This window comes from Heloderma suspectum, chromosome 4 (assembly GCF_057233095.1).
Source record: "Heloderma suspectum isolate Gila_16-S chromosome 4, 16-S_ref, whole genome shotgun sequence".
Lineage (NCBI taxonomy): Eukaryota > Metazoa > Chordata > Lepidosauria > Squamata > Helodermatidae > Heloderma > Heloderma suspectum.
In genome coordinates this window covers 163625644-163640132 of record NC_139461.1, presented here as the reverse complement: position 1 = coordinate 163640132, position 14489 = coordinate 163625644, and the positions used below count along the sequence as shown (strand labels likewise).

Sequence of the window (14489 nt, the reverse complement as noted above, 5' to 3'; positions counted from 1 at the left end):
TGTCACCCAGTCAACCCACCTGCTGCTGGCTGAAGGGAGGCCACCCTCCCAAACCCAATGTGGCAAACAGCAAGCCACCCACCACGTGGCACTTACGATTTGATTTCTGCCATTTATTTTTATTTTACTCTGCTGTAATCGTGGATTGACCACCCACTGGCAGTATATCACTGGAGAGTGCTGGAACTGGACTCTGGACACAGGCATTGCAAATATTTGCAGCAATATAGCCTTGTAGTGAGACATATATATTTACACCATTTTTGTTGGACTTTTGCTTCTCTACTTCATGTGTTTTTGCAGCTGAGCTCCTACCTGGACCTATGTGTCCTAATATGTATTGTAAATACTTTAGTTAATTTTGTTTATTTTTCACATTTTCTCCTAGTCCTGATTCCTATCTTCATTTCACTTTATCACTGTGGGAGTGGAATTTTCATAAGAAAAAAACAGAGAAAGATAAGCGCTAAAAACAGTCCTGTTATTTTCATATTTAGTTAATGCTAAAACCTAAAAATAAATCCGCATAGATTTATTCATTACATTGCAGTTGAATTACCCATAAAATGGATACGTTTCTAATTAAGAAAAGGAAAGCTGGTGAAGATGACATTTGCGATTAACAAAATGTAGCCGCTATAGAGGAAACTACGCAAGAATCAACTGTTAAACGGTCTGTATTAGTACGTAAGAAGTGTAAAGGAAAAATTTCCAAGCCTCGTTTATACAATAAAGATTATATGAAACTGGGGTTCACATTTTCTGGTAATGAAAACAATCCTTGTCCCCAGTGTTTAGTTTGTGGGGATATACTTGCAAATGAAAGTATGGTACCAAATAAATTAAAGTGTCATTTTACCTGAAAAGACTGTCATTTGTCAGAAAAACCAGTAGAATGCTTTATTGAGCTTTCAAAATCTATAAAGAAGCAGTCTGCATCATTCACAAAGAGAATGAAGACAGCAGAGAAAGCTCAAAAGGCAAGTTACTTGATTGCTCAGATAATTGCCAGAAACAAGGACCCACACGCTATTGCCGAAACCACCATAAAGGAATCTTGCTGTGCTATTGTTCAAACAATGTTTGGGCCCAAATATGAGATAGAAGTTAATAAAATCCCTTTGGCAGATAACACGATTGGAAGACGTATTCAAGACATGTCTGATGACATTAAGCAGCAAATGAAGGATATTTTTCAAGACGATAATATGATCTTTACATTGCAATTAGACGAAGCAACAGATGTCAGTGGGTTAGCACAATTACTGGTTTTTATACGTTTCATTCATACCGACAGAATTATTGAGCAATCCTTGTGTTGTCTAGAACTTCCACTAAGAACTAGAGGTGAAGATATATTTAAAACTTTAGATTGCTTCATGAAGGAAAATAATTTGCATTGGTTAAATTGTGTAGGAATATGCACAGATGGCACACCCTCAATGGTTGGTTCAACAAAAGGTTTTATAGCTTTAGCAAAGAAAGAGAATGAAAATATTATAATAAGCACAGATGGCGCACCCTCAATGGTTGGTTCAACAAAAGGTTTTATAGCTTTAGCAATGAAAGAGAATGAAAATATTATTACTCATTGCTTTTTACATCGCGAAGCACTAGTCGTGCAAACCATTGGAAATGAATTAAGGAAAGTTTTCGACAAAGTGGTTCAAATGGTCAATTACATTAAAAGTGGACCTCTTCAACCAAGATTATTTGCTCATATTTGTGAAGAAATGGGGGCAAGGTTTAAAAAGCTTCTACTACACACAGAAGTTCCTTGGCTCTCAAGAGGTCGAGTGCTTTGTCGTGTATACGAATTGAGGGAAATGATGCTTAAACTTTTCAGGAAAATCAGCAAAATGAATTCTGTGATCTAATTCAAAACAAACTTTGGTGCACAAAATTGGCATATCTTGCTGACATATTTGAACATTTGAATAAAATAAACACCAGTATGCAAGGAAAAGGAGAAAATATCTTAACAGCGGTAGATACAATTTGTGCTATGAGAGACAAAATAGCAATTTGGAAAAGAAAAGTGAAAGAAGAATTTGAAATGTTTTCCAAAACTGCTGAGTGCCAGCTAAAATGTGATATCAGCTCGCTAATTGTTGACCATTTAACATTGCTCGGAGAGAAAGTTCATCATTACTTCCAAAATGTTGAAATCCAAGGCTATTGTAGTAAAAATGTAACCTAAAAGCCATTGTATGTGTCTTAAGCAGCACATAGTACTGTAAGAGCTGCGCATGCCTGGAATGAGCAGACAGTAACCCTAAGATAAGGTTGCTAAGCAAACCGCTGGCAACCAATCAAAAGTAACACGCTGGCTGAGGAATGCAAGCTAAGTGATAAAACTGTAGCGCGGAGGTTGCCCAGGGTCGACTCTGCTTTGAGCGTGAGCTCCTTTGTCGAACTGTTTGCAAACAATAAAATCGAGTTGGACCCAGCCTGAAGTTGACTCTCCTCTTTGGGGCAAATTGGACTAGCCTCCAGGGGGCGAAACTAGCATTTTGTGCAACAAACTGGCGAGCTGGCAGGAGTCCCTTGGACCACCCTGGGGTCAAACGACAGAACCGGCGAAGGTGCCTGTGGGGCGCGCCGGACCGCCTTTGAGGTCTGCCACGGCACCAGAGAACGGGGGTCGGGACACCCAGGAGGTTAAAGGCATGGACTCCATTGATTGAGTCAACCAGGCTGAATGGGTCTGAAGAGACGGCACTAGGGTGTTGGGCAGAGTAAGTACTTGATTTCCCTTCTGTCTTTCTGTTTGAGTTGCCTTCGGAGCGTCTGAGGTTTGTCAGACTCTGTGTAAACGTCTGAGGTTTGTCAGACTCCGTGTAAGTGTCGGAGGTTTGTCAGGCTCCGTGTATGGTTTCAAACAGAGGTAGGCACAATGGAGGCGGGTAGCTCCCGTTTAGAAAGCTCTGCCACTCCCTTGGGATGCATGCTAAAGAACTTTAGCAAAGTCAAGCGTCTGAGGTTTGTCAGACTCCGTGTACTAAGATGTCGAAAGGCAAGCTGGTTACACTGTCAATTGGACTGGCCAGCATTTGGAATTAGTTGGCCAGACATAGGATCCTTTTGTGTAAATCTTGTAAATGCTGTATATAAAAATGTGGTGAATAATGGGCAATGGGATCAATTCGCCTATATTGATGGGTGGTTGAATTGGTGCGGAAAGAATCTCCCTTAGTTACAGAAGTGTAAATGTGTAAATGTGTTACTGGCAAAGGACCACAGGGGCAAGAGACCCCGGGTGGTGTCTGAATCAAGTAGTAAGAGATAAATTTGCCTCAGGGAAGGTGAGGTTATCAGCATTTGGATGAGTGCCAACCAAAATCCACTGAAGGTGAGAAAAGGTTGAATATAAAGTTCAATATTGTAAAGTCATGATGGTATGCTCCGAGGTGAAGCCCAAAGCCCCTGTTCCCCCCGATTCAAGCCCCACGGAAGGAGCTTGAAGACTGGGAGACCCTGCCCAAGGTGCCCTGAGCTCCCCCCGGTCTGATTCGGCCTGTTAGGTTGGGAGGAGAGGTTGTTGGGGGGAGGGAGGGGGCCCTCCAGAGACAGTTTGTCTGCCACCGTATCCAAGTTTGTTAGAAGAAACAAAAGCAGTTGAAAAAGTTGCAACTTCTGAAGAAAGAGATTTGTTTGACGACTTAAAGACTGTGGCAAAATCAAGAAACAAAGACAGAGCAAGTTCTTAAAATATCAGGGTCTGTGTAAGCTTATCTCTGTCAGCCTGCTCAGAGCAGAGCCAAGGGGGACTTGCCTAACCCCCCTTCACCGCGGCTGGTTTAGCCTTAGCAAGCAGAGAGGCTGGAAGGTGTCTGTGACGACCTGACAAAAGAGTGAGATTTGCAAAAAAAAAAAAAAAAAAGCATCACAGCTGGAAAGCTGAGCAGCACTGCTCTGTTCTTATCTGTGGAGGAATCTAGAAGAGGTGTAAGGTTATACCTTCCCCATTCGAACTGATGAAGAGACACAGAGCTTTTGTTAAAACGCATCCCTTCTTTATGGCCCAAAGCCTTCTTTGTTAGAGGCACTCTGCACATGGACTGGAACTTTGGCCAGTTAAAGACTTGCCGTAAAAAGTACTGTGAGGCTTGTCATAGCCTTAAACTCCCGTTGTTGTAGATTGTGTGTTTGTTTGTGATCAGCTCAGTGTACAGTTTGATTTGTGATTTCAACACTCAGATAAAAAGCTGCATTTGACTGAAAGAACTGGGTATATTTAGCCTTGAAAAGAGAAGACTGAGAGGAGATCTGATAGCACTCTTCAAGTACTTAAAAGGTTGTCCCAGAGAGGAAGGCCAGGATCTCTTCTCAATAATCCCAGAGTGCAGGACACGGAATAATGGGCTCAAGTGACAGGAAGCTGGATTCCGGCTGAACATCAGGAGAAACGTCCTAACTGTTAGAGCAATACGACAATGGAACCAATTACCTGGGGAGGTGGTGGGCTCTCCCACCCTGGAGGCATTCAAGACGAGGCTAGACAGCCATCTGTCAGGGATGCTCTGATTTGGATTCCTGCAGTAAGCAAGGGGTTGGACTCGATGGCCTTGTAAGCCCCTTCCAACCCTACTATTCTATGATTCTATGATTTCCAAGGCTTTGATTTCATTTACCCTAATGAAGCATACAGACACAAATTTCTAGAGATTCATAGACTACAAAGGAAACAGCCTTCAAAAAGTTCAAAGAGAAACTACGAAAGTTAGTTTCCCTTTAAAAAGGGGGCAGCAAATTCTCTTAACTTAAGAGGTGAGAGAGAGAGAGTCCCCCACTCTCCCGTGATACTTCTAAGCCCAGCTGTGTTTCTGAAGCCTAAGAAAGTTCCTGCCCCATGTGTTCCAGCTCTTTCTCAAAATCTGAACTGTTCTGACGTTCCATTTGCTCAGAGGCAAACCTGACACTCTGCCAAAACTCATGCAGTGTGGAGTTGCCGATGCAAAAATGGTGGCTTGGAACTCTTTCCACATATGAGAACGCCCTTCCCTTAATTTTGATGGGCCCTGACCATGCAGTCAGAGGAGCAGTATAATGGTTAGATCTGCTCCACCATGCCCTACTATACAAAACAAATGTTTTCCAGTCATGGTGTTAGAGTTTAATGATATGAAAAAGGTATAAAAGAAGGCAGAAGAAAGTAGCAGACAAAAAGGCTTAAAAAAAAGAAAGAAAGCTTATTCCAAATTTGTGTCGTTGAAATTAGTAAGATCTAAGCAAGCAAGTCTCTGTCGAAGCAATGGCAAACAGCCTAACTTGCAGAGAAAACAAAGAGTTAAAACTGGTGCATGGCACAGAGAATTTAAAACATGATTTGCAGAACAGGCAAGCCAAAAGATAAGTGTGCCTGTTACAAGAGGGAGGCTATAGTAGCCATAAAAAGGGGTGAAGCCCCCGTATGAAGCTTTAACAAAAATATTACCCACTAGAAGTGGACAATTAAAATAAAAAAAGGCTTTTCTTAAATTGAAGCAAGCCTTAATATCACCGCCTGCTTTAGCCTTATCAGACCCCAGATCATGAAGTTTTTAGAGCTATGGTGCACATGAGAGCACATAAAAAAGTGCCATTCCTGGAAAAAGGAAAAGGCAATGCTGGCAGCCACCATGGGCGGAGATATAAACAGCAGCTTGAGAGCACAGAAGCGACCAGAGGGGGGGGGGGGGGGCAGAAAAGGAAAGGGCCGACCGAGGCTCAATAAATGTGCGTATTGCCGAGAGAAGAGACATTAAAAGAAAGATTGTCCAGAGCTGAAAGAAAAAAGAAAAGAGACTCACCCTGAAGGCTGCCAAATGCTGGCAGGGTCCTCCAGTGGGGGGGAGTCTAGCTGAAGGGCCACCACCCTACGAACAAATGCTCGGGAGAATCCCAAGGTAAAAGTAAGGGTTGGTGGCGAGGACTGTAAAGCCCTAGTAGATACTGGAGCCACATTTTCTATGATCCCTGTGTAAGCCCCTCCTCACGAAGACTGGAAATAACATACTGGAACATGCCTTTGTAGTTTCATCTGCATACCTGGTTGCCCTCATGGAGCGGGACTTGTTAACAAAACTGCAAGCTAAAATCTTCTTCAGTGATAATCAGATTGTAGTACAGCTGCCAGCAATGCAGGGCTCAAATTATCAAATGGCCTTTCAAGCAATCAAGATTGTGTCAGAGGCCAAAGAGACTGAGATTTTAGAGAATGTTGATCCATGTGTGTGGGCAGACAGAACCCCTGCCCAAGCAAATGCATGACACCAGTTAAAATCTTCTTTAAAAAGGGAGAGCCCTGTGTGCGTGAGGCAGTATCCTCTGAAAAAAGCCACCTGTGCAGGCTTGAAGCCGCTCATTGAAAAGTTCAAAAATTATGGTTAGCTAATAAAGGGATCGTCCCCCTTTAACACCCCAATTTTAGGTGCGCCCGAGGCAAATAGCACCTCCTTCAGGTTAGACCAAGACCTGAGAACAGTGGCTGATTGCCCTTTGTGCCTCAAAAATGATTCAAAGATGTTTGAGCCCCCAGCTCAAATGAGAAGTCGCCCATGTGCTTACTATCCTTTTCAGAGATTTCAAATTGACTTTTCAGAGTTGCCCCAGACTCATGGCTATCGGTACCTGCTAGTAATGATAAAAGCAATTGACTGCACCGCTCAGACAGTAGCCAAGATCCTGTTAAAAAGTAATCCCTAAGCTCTTGTTACCTAAAGAGAGTGAATCAAATCAGGGGCCCCATTTTGTTGGACAAGTGACGCAAGTAGTGGCCCAGGCATAACAAACTAACTAGAAGCTACACCCCCCTTGGAAACCTCAATCTACAAGTCAAGTTGAGAAGATGAACCGCACCTTAAAGACAATGCTCATTAGAATTTGTTGAAAGATTAAGTTGAAAGGCCACAGGCCTTGCCAATCACCTTGACTCGAGTATGGTGCGCCCCCAAGGGAAGTATTAAATTGACACCTTTTAAACGTTCCATAAGTGCCCACCTCGAATATTACCTATGGCTGATAGCTTAAATGTGAATTTAAAAGTAAAAGTTTTAAGATTCAAGGTTATGTTACTGCTTTGCAGTCTGTTTTGTTTTCACAGGTTTGCGACACCGCACCAATCCTGGCCTTTAGATGCTCCAGTGCATAATCTCAATCCCAGCGATTGGGTGCTAATCCAGTCCTAGAAAGATGAACCACCTACCAAGAAGCAGAAGGGTCTGTTTCAGATCCTACTTACCACTCCCATTGCTATGAAAGTCGCCAAAGAAAAGAAGTGGATTCATCACACTGAATAAAGGCATCACCTGCACCAGAGAGGGTCACACCGGAAGCTGACCCACCTGAAGGTCACCGTTGGAATAATGAACCCCTGAAAGGACTCAAGTAGCTCTACAGAAAGAGGGTGCTCTCGTCTCAAGGGTTCCTGATGAACGGAACAATACTGAGTTCCAAAAGTTCAAAAAAAAAAGTGTTTTTGTTGTCAGCATTCTAGTAGCTAGAACAAAGGCGTCCCAGGCCTCACTTGCTGTTTAGAGAAAACCGTCAATGCCACAGCAATAATAGTTTGCGCCTTTAAGTGCGTAGTCCACCGCTGGACCAAAGAGAGTATAAATTTGAGAAAAGCCTTTTGAGGGGGGAATTGTAGTAAAAATGTAACCTAAAAGCCATTGTATGTGTCTTAAGCAGCACATAGTACTGTAAGAGCTGCGCATGCCTGGAATGAGCAGACAGTAACCCTAAGATAAGGTTGCTAAGCAAACCGCTGGCAACCAATCAAAAGTAACACGCTGGCTGAGGAATGCAAGCTAAGTGATAAAACTGTAGCGCGGAGGTTGCCCAGGGTCGACTCTGCTTTGAGCGTGAGCTCCTTTGTCGAACTGTTTGCAAACAATAAAATCGAGTTGGACCCAGCCTGAAGTTGACTCTCCTCTTTGGGGCAAATTGGACTAGCCTCCAGGGGGCGAAACTAGCATTTTGTGCAACACTATGATTGGATCAGAAATCAATTTATTTCAACTGCAATGAGAAACTTTTCACTTATTGAAGAAGAATTAGCTGACATAAAAAATGATCGAAATCTGTTAATGATGTATGAAGAGGGTGACTAAGACAGCTTTTGGATTCGCATTTCAAAAATGCATCCAAACATAGCTAAAAGAATGTTAAAAATTCTTCTGCTGTTTTCTGCTACATACATTTGTGAAGTATCCTTTTCAACGATGGCAAACTTAAAGACACTGAAACGTGGAAGCTTAAAAATGCTTGATGACGAAATTGAGTGTCTTCATCTAATATTCCACCAAATATTGAAAAGCTGTGTTCATCCCATCAACCTCATATATCCCATTAAAATGGTAAGTAGTTATTGGTGTTATCCAACTTTTAAAAATTCTTGCACATATTTACATACTGTTACTCATAAATGACAATGATGTATGTTGTTATCTTTGCTTTCGAACTGTGGTGCAGGAGAAGACTCTTACGAGTCCCCTGGACTGTGAGGAGGTCAAATCAGTCAATCCTAAAGGAAATCAACCCTGACTGCTCATTGGAAGGACAGATACTGAAACTGAAGCTCAAATATTTTGGCCACCTAATGTGAAGAGAAAACTCCCTGGAAAAGACCCTGATGCTGAGAAGGATTGAAGGCAAAAGGAGAAGGGGACGGTAGAGGATGAGATGGCTAGATAGCATCACCGATGCAATGAATATGAACTTGAGCACGCTCCGAGAGAGAGTGTAGGACAGGAAGGACTGGTGTGCTATGGTCCATGGGGTCATGAAGAGTCGGACATGACTTAACGACTGAACAACAAATGTTATCTTACAAATCATATATTTTTAAAAATATAAATTAAAGGTTTTAATGAAATATGTTGTGTCCCCATACATTTTGTTATTACAATTTATGTATGTGTCCGTATCTCTTATAATGGGTTAGTTTAACCTCCAGTTTGCTAGAAAAACTGAATTACTGTGTCGCGAAATGATGCATGTCTAAAAAGTATGTCACCAACATGAAAAGTTTGGAAAGCTCTGCTCTAGATTATGCTCACTGACACTGTAGCTTCAAGCTCTTCCTGTCAGTCATTAAGCCTTAGGAGAGGCATTTCTACTTTTTAGAATGGGGGAGGAGAGAAACTGTACAAAAGCCTGGAAACTACCAAATGATTGGAGGTTGAGGGAAGACGATGTGGCCATCTGGGGAATGCTGGAGGGCTGGATTTGGCCCACAGGCCTTAGGTTCCTCACTTAGACCTTCCTGCCTCCCTGGATGATCATGACACCTCTGGCATTTTCCTACACCATCACCAGCTGCCTGGGTCCTGGTGCATGACTGGCTCCTCTGCTGCTGAGCCCCACAGCCTTCAGAAATGTTGTGCAGGCTTATGTCTCCTTTAGCCTCCCACAATGAAGATGTTACGATGCTGACAAAATGGGACTGCCATAACAGGTTTCCTGCCCACCCCCACCCACTCCCCACCCCCCATAGAGAGTTCGTTATTTTCTGGAAGGTGCTGTGTTGGAAGCTATGCTGTGCAGACAGATAATGACCACTAGCTTACTGAAAAGGCTGTCCCACTCATCCTCTCTTTCTTCATCTTCCTCCAGCAGGTGGAACTGAAGGACATTGTTTAAATGGAGGTTCCGGACAAGCTCCTCACAATAAAACGGGTTTCCATGGCTTCTCTGTATTAAGAATCTGAGGGGTGGAGAGAAGGGAGGGGGGAAATTATCACAGTCAGTTCCAGGATTTAAGGTACACTTCATGAACTGCCACACTGTAGTGGTGCTTCCTTCCATCTTCCAGGATCAGTATGCAGGCAGCTGATTCACAGCAAACTCCAGGCATCCCTGGGAGCCAGGAAACGTGTGGCTGTGCACAAGGCTACTTAGGACTGGTCAGAGCATTTGCAACTGCTCCTGGCCAGATGTCCACAAGCTAGGGAGTGGTTGGGCAGCAGCTGCGGAGAGTGCTCTTGGTAGTTGCACAGTGCCAGTGGAAAGTGCACTTCTGCTGGCCCGTGCATGGCATTCCCAAAGGCAAGGTATACCGGGAGTATGCTGAAGCTTGGCTACCTGCCCTAATGCTGCGGAGAAAAGCAGCACAGCTGTTTATGAATTGTCCTATTAGACTTAAATAACAATGAGGCTGGCAAACAGCTTTTGCTTCACACTGAAGCCCAGCTAATTTTTGACCTTGATTTCAACTGGCAGGTTTTTTTGTTTTGCAAGGTTAACATATATACTGGCTTAATGTGTCCCCACCCCTGCCTCACAATATTTATGAATCCTCAGCCAACTTTGCCAGACAGTCTGAAAAGAAAATGAAACTATTCCAGATTCTATAAACAAAGCACTCCAACACAAATTTAACATACTGTTCTTTTTTCAAATTTGCTTAATTTATCCAAATAGAATAAGCTGTCTTTTCTTCAAATATTGGTATACATTCAAATGTGTATTACATGGTCCTATCCCTCTTTCTCTCACGATGTGTCCTGAAATTTGTATATATTTCTACTTGTATTGGTATTCGTTGATTTTTTAAAATGCCTTAGGTGACACCAGCACCTCAAGAAAACAACCCTGCATTTGTCAGAACTGCTGCTATGCCTGCTTTTAGATGCTGGCATATGATTTGCAACTTGTCATCTGAAATTTAGTATTGGTGGATAAGCTCCACAGACCAATTCTGGAGGGGGCACAAGCTCTTCCATGCTACATACACACCCTTCCCTATTGAGATGGCCCACTAGAATTCTCCCCTCCCCAAGTCATTTATGTTCAGCAGCGGCATGCATCTCTGCTTATGCTTATTGATGGTGGTTGCAGGGTGCCAGCAGTCCTCACAGTGGGTGTTTAATTGGCAATCGGAGGGAGCAATCCTATGACCACTACTAGACAGCAGCTAGATGGACATAGGATATCTTGTTTTCCAGGAACCGACCTCAAAGCCCATGCTCCGAGGTCAGTTCCTGGAGAACCATCCTCCTCCCACTTCCACACTGCCTCAGAGGCAGCGCGGAACAGCTCCATCCTCTACACTTGCACGAAGAGCACTGAGCAGCTGAAAAGGGGCATTCCAGGGGGGCATTCCAGGGTGGGGAGGGCGGAAATGCCTGTACGACACATCCAATGTGCTGTACAGCAGCCTCCTCCCATGGCTAATGCAGGGCAGAAGTGCGGAGGGAACGATCCCCTCCGTGCTTCTCCTGCCCTGCATTCGATAGGCGGCCACCTATCTGGATAGGATTGTGCCCTAAATGATGTTGTGGTGGAGGGATAGAATCTGCACCCTCCACCTCTGGCCAAAGGAGAGAACTGCGGAGAGACTAGCCACACCAGCAACACAGTCTGTTTTCAACAATCAGCCAGAGGAGGTTAAGTCACATTGCCCGGTCCCTATAAAAGCTTCTGGGTTTGACTAGCTTGCTGGTCTAAGTGATAAGGTGACTCTGCTCTTACTGGCTCTGGATTGCTTTTGCCTCCAACTTAACAGGAGCAACTAAAAGATCTGCTATGCAGACGCTTCCTACTTACGTTTCAAGCTCCCTGGCGATACTGACCACCCCAAGGTCCTGGCAAGCCTTCTGGACAATAACTGAAGGAGTTAACTCCCGTAGCTGAACATAGGTAGTGTTTGGACTGCTCATTATTTGGGCTGCAGCAGAGCAAGGCAGTCGTCCCTTGCGGTTGACAGGAGACAGAGACATGACAACAAAGATGGCAAGTTTCTTTAACAAGTTATCCAGGAAATCCCAGGAGGCTGAATCAATGAACTGAGCTTCATCAATTACAAAAATGAGAACTTCCTTTTCCACTGCCTAAAAACAACAATGACATCAACAACAATCCTCCAGAACAGGATGGTCACAGAGCTCTTGTCTCTGTCACCATACCTTTCAGAACAGGGGAGGGCAACCTGTGACCCTTTGGCCTAATTTCATGAGGCCCTCTGCATAAAAAACCCTCTGCATACCATCAGTTCAGACATCTAGGAGAGCGATTTGTTGCTTACCTGGCAGTCTACTGGGTGGGAAGGGAGAGGAAGAGATAGAAAAGGAGTGGCAGAGAGAGAGAGAAACCCACCCATTTTTGACTCTGCCCTTACCCTCTGCTGGCTTTGGCCCTGCCCACCACTGACATGCAGCCGTCAACAACCCTCCTGGATGGCTGCTGTAAAAAAGGCAAACTCCATGCTAGACATAATTAGAAAAGGAATTGAGAATAAAACTGCCAATATCATACTGCCCCTATACAAATCTATAGTGCGACCACACTTGGAATACTTTGTCCAGTTCTGGTCACCACACCTAAAAAAAGATATTGTAGAGCTGGAAAAAGTGCAGAAAAGGGCAAGTAAAATGATCAAGGGGCTGGAGCATCTCCCCTATGAAGGAAAGTTACAACAGCGGGGATTGTTTAGCTTGGAAAACAGGCAGGTAAGGGGAGAGATGATAGAGGTCTACAACACTATGCATGGTGTCGAGAACATGGATAAGGAGACATTGTTCTCGCTCTTTCAAAACACTACAACCCAATGGGATCATCCCATGAAGCTGATTAGTGGGAGATTCAGGACAGATAAAAGGAAGGACTTCTTCACGCACAACACATAGTCAAACTATGGAATTCTCTACCACAAGATGTAGTGATGGCTACCAATTTTGAGGGCTTTAAAAGGGGGTTAGACAAATTCCTGGAGGAGAAGGCTATCAATGGCTACTAGTCTTGATGGCTCTATCCCACCTCCAGTATCAGAGGCAGTATGCCCATGTACACCAGTTTCTGGGGAGCATGGGTGGGAGGGTGCTGTTGCGCTCATGCCCTGTTTCTGGGTCCTTGGTCAACAGCTAGTTGGGCACTGTGTGAACAGAATGCTGGACTAGATGGAGCCTTGGTCTGTTGCAGCAGGGCTCTTATGCTCTTATTATTTTGGAATGTGCTCCAACACAGAAAATGGAATTTCCTGACTCCAGTTTGGAATATCTCTCTTTCATACTACTACTACTAGTAGTGCTAATGATAATGATAACAGATGACAAGAAAAAGGCAGAAGTGCTCAATTCCTACTTTGGCTCAGTCTTCTCCCAAAAGAGGGTCTATGAGCTCCCTGGCAAAGGTGAAGTACAGGCTGAAGGGGCAGGATTGCCGCTTGAGATCGATAGGCATACGGTCAAGGAACATCTAATTACTTTGAATTAGTTCAAATCTCTTATCAGATGATAAAGCAATCAGTCTGTAAGCACCTTGAAAACAATGCAGTGATTACTTGAAGCCAACATGGATTTGTCAAGGACAAATCCTGCCAGACGAATCTGATCTCATTTTTTAATCAGGTCACCTTCCTTGTGGACTGTGGGAATACTGTGGACAGTATACCTCGACTTCAGCAAATCTTTTGACAAAGTGACCCATGATATCCTGATGAGCAAACTAGCTAAAAGTGGACTGCATGAAACAACGATCAGGTGGATCCACAGTTGGCTACAGGATTGGACTCAAAGAGTGCTTATCAATGGGATCTTCCCAAATTGGGGAAAGGTAACAAGTGGGGTACCGCAGGGCTCAGTCCTGGGCCCAGTGCTCTTCAACACTGGAGGAGGAAGTGCAGGGAATGCTGATCAAATTTGCAGATGACACAAAATTGGGCAGGATAGCTAATAATTTGGAAGCCAGAAACAAAATTCAAAGTGATCTTGATAGACTGGAGCGCTGGGCAGAAAACAACAGAATTATTATTTATTTATTTATTTATTTATATCCCGCCTTTTCCCCAATACTGGGACTCATGACATTTCATAGTGATAAATGCCAAGTTCTGCACCTAGGAAAAAGAAACCAAATGCACAGTTACAAGATGGGGGATACGTGGCTCAACAACATTACAAGCAAGAAGGATCTTGGAATTGTTGTCGATCACAAGCTGAATATGAGCTAACAATGTGATGTGGCTGCAAAAAAGGCAAATGCTATTCTGGGCTGCATTAATAGAAGCATCACTTCCAAATCCCGGGCAGAACTAGTTCCCCTCTACTCAGCACTGGTTAGGCCTCATGTGGAGTACTGTGTCCAGTTCTGGGCACCACACTTTAAGAAGGATGCAGACAAGCTGGAGAGGGTTCAGAGGAGGGCAACAAAGATGATCAGGGGACTGGAAACAAAGCCCTATGAAGAGAGACTGAAATAACTGGGCACGTTTAGCCTCGAGAAGAGAAGACTCGGGGGAGATAGGATAATGCTCTTCAAGTACTTGAAAGGTTGTCACAGAGAGGAAGGCCAGGATCTTTTCTTGATCATCTCAGAGTGCAGGGCATGGAATAATGGGCTCAAGTTACAGGAAGCTTCTGGCTGAACATCAGGAGAAACATCCTGTTAGAGCAATATGACAATGGAACCAGTGACCTAGGGAGGTGGTGGGCTCTCCCACATTGAAGGCATTCAAGATGAAGTTCGACAGCCATCTGTCAGGGATGCTTTGACTTAGATTCCTGCATTGA

At 43.9% G+C, this 14489-nt stretch overlaps 1 protein-coding gene and 1 long non-coding RNA gene across 2 annotated transcripts in view; one reads left to right on the top strand and one right to left on the bottom strand.

Annotated features, from left to right (window-relative positions):
• Positions 1–14489, bottom strand: part of ADCY10 (adenylate cyclase 10) — a 170279-nt gene that overhangs the window by 103840 nt on the left and 51950 nt on the right. The window contains exons 16-17 of the mRNA XM_084851606.1: positions 11530–11813; positions 9552–9688 (exon numbers count right to left, since the gene is read on the bottom strand). Coding sequence (XP_084707732.1) covers positions 9552–9688; positions 11530–11813 — 421 coding nt within the window. The remainder of the gene's footprint in view (positions 1–9551; positions 9689–11529; positions 11814–14489) is intronic.
• Positions 2360–8854, top strand: LOC146347656 (uncharacterized). The gene is made up of 3 exons (XR_014790351.1): positions 2360–2738; positions 7067–8339; positions 8455–8854. It is a non-coding gene; the product is annotated as an uncharacterized LOC146347656 (long non-coding RNA).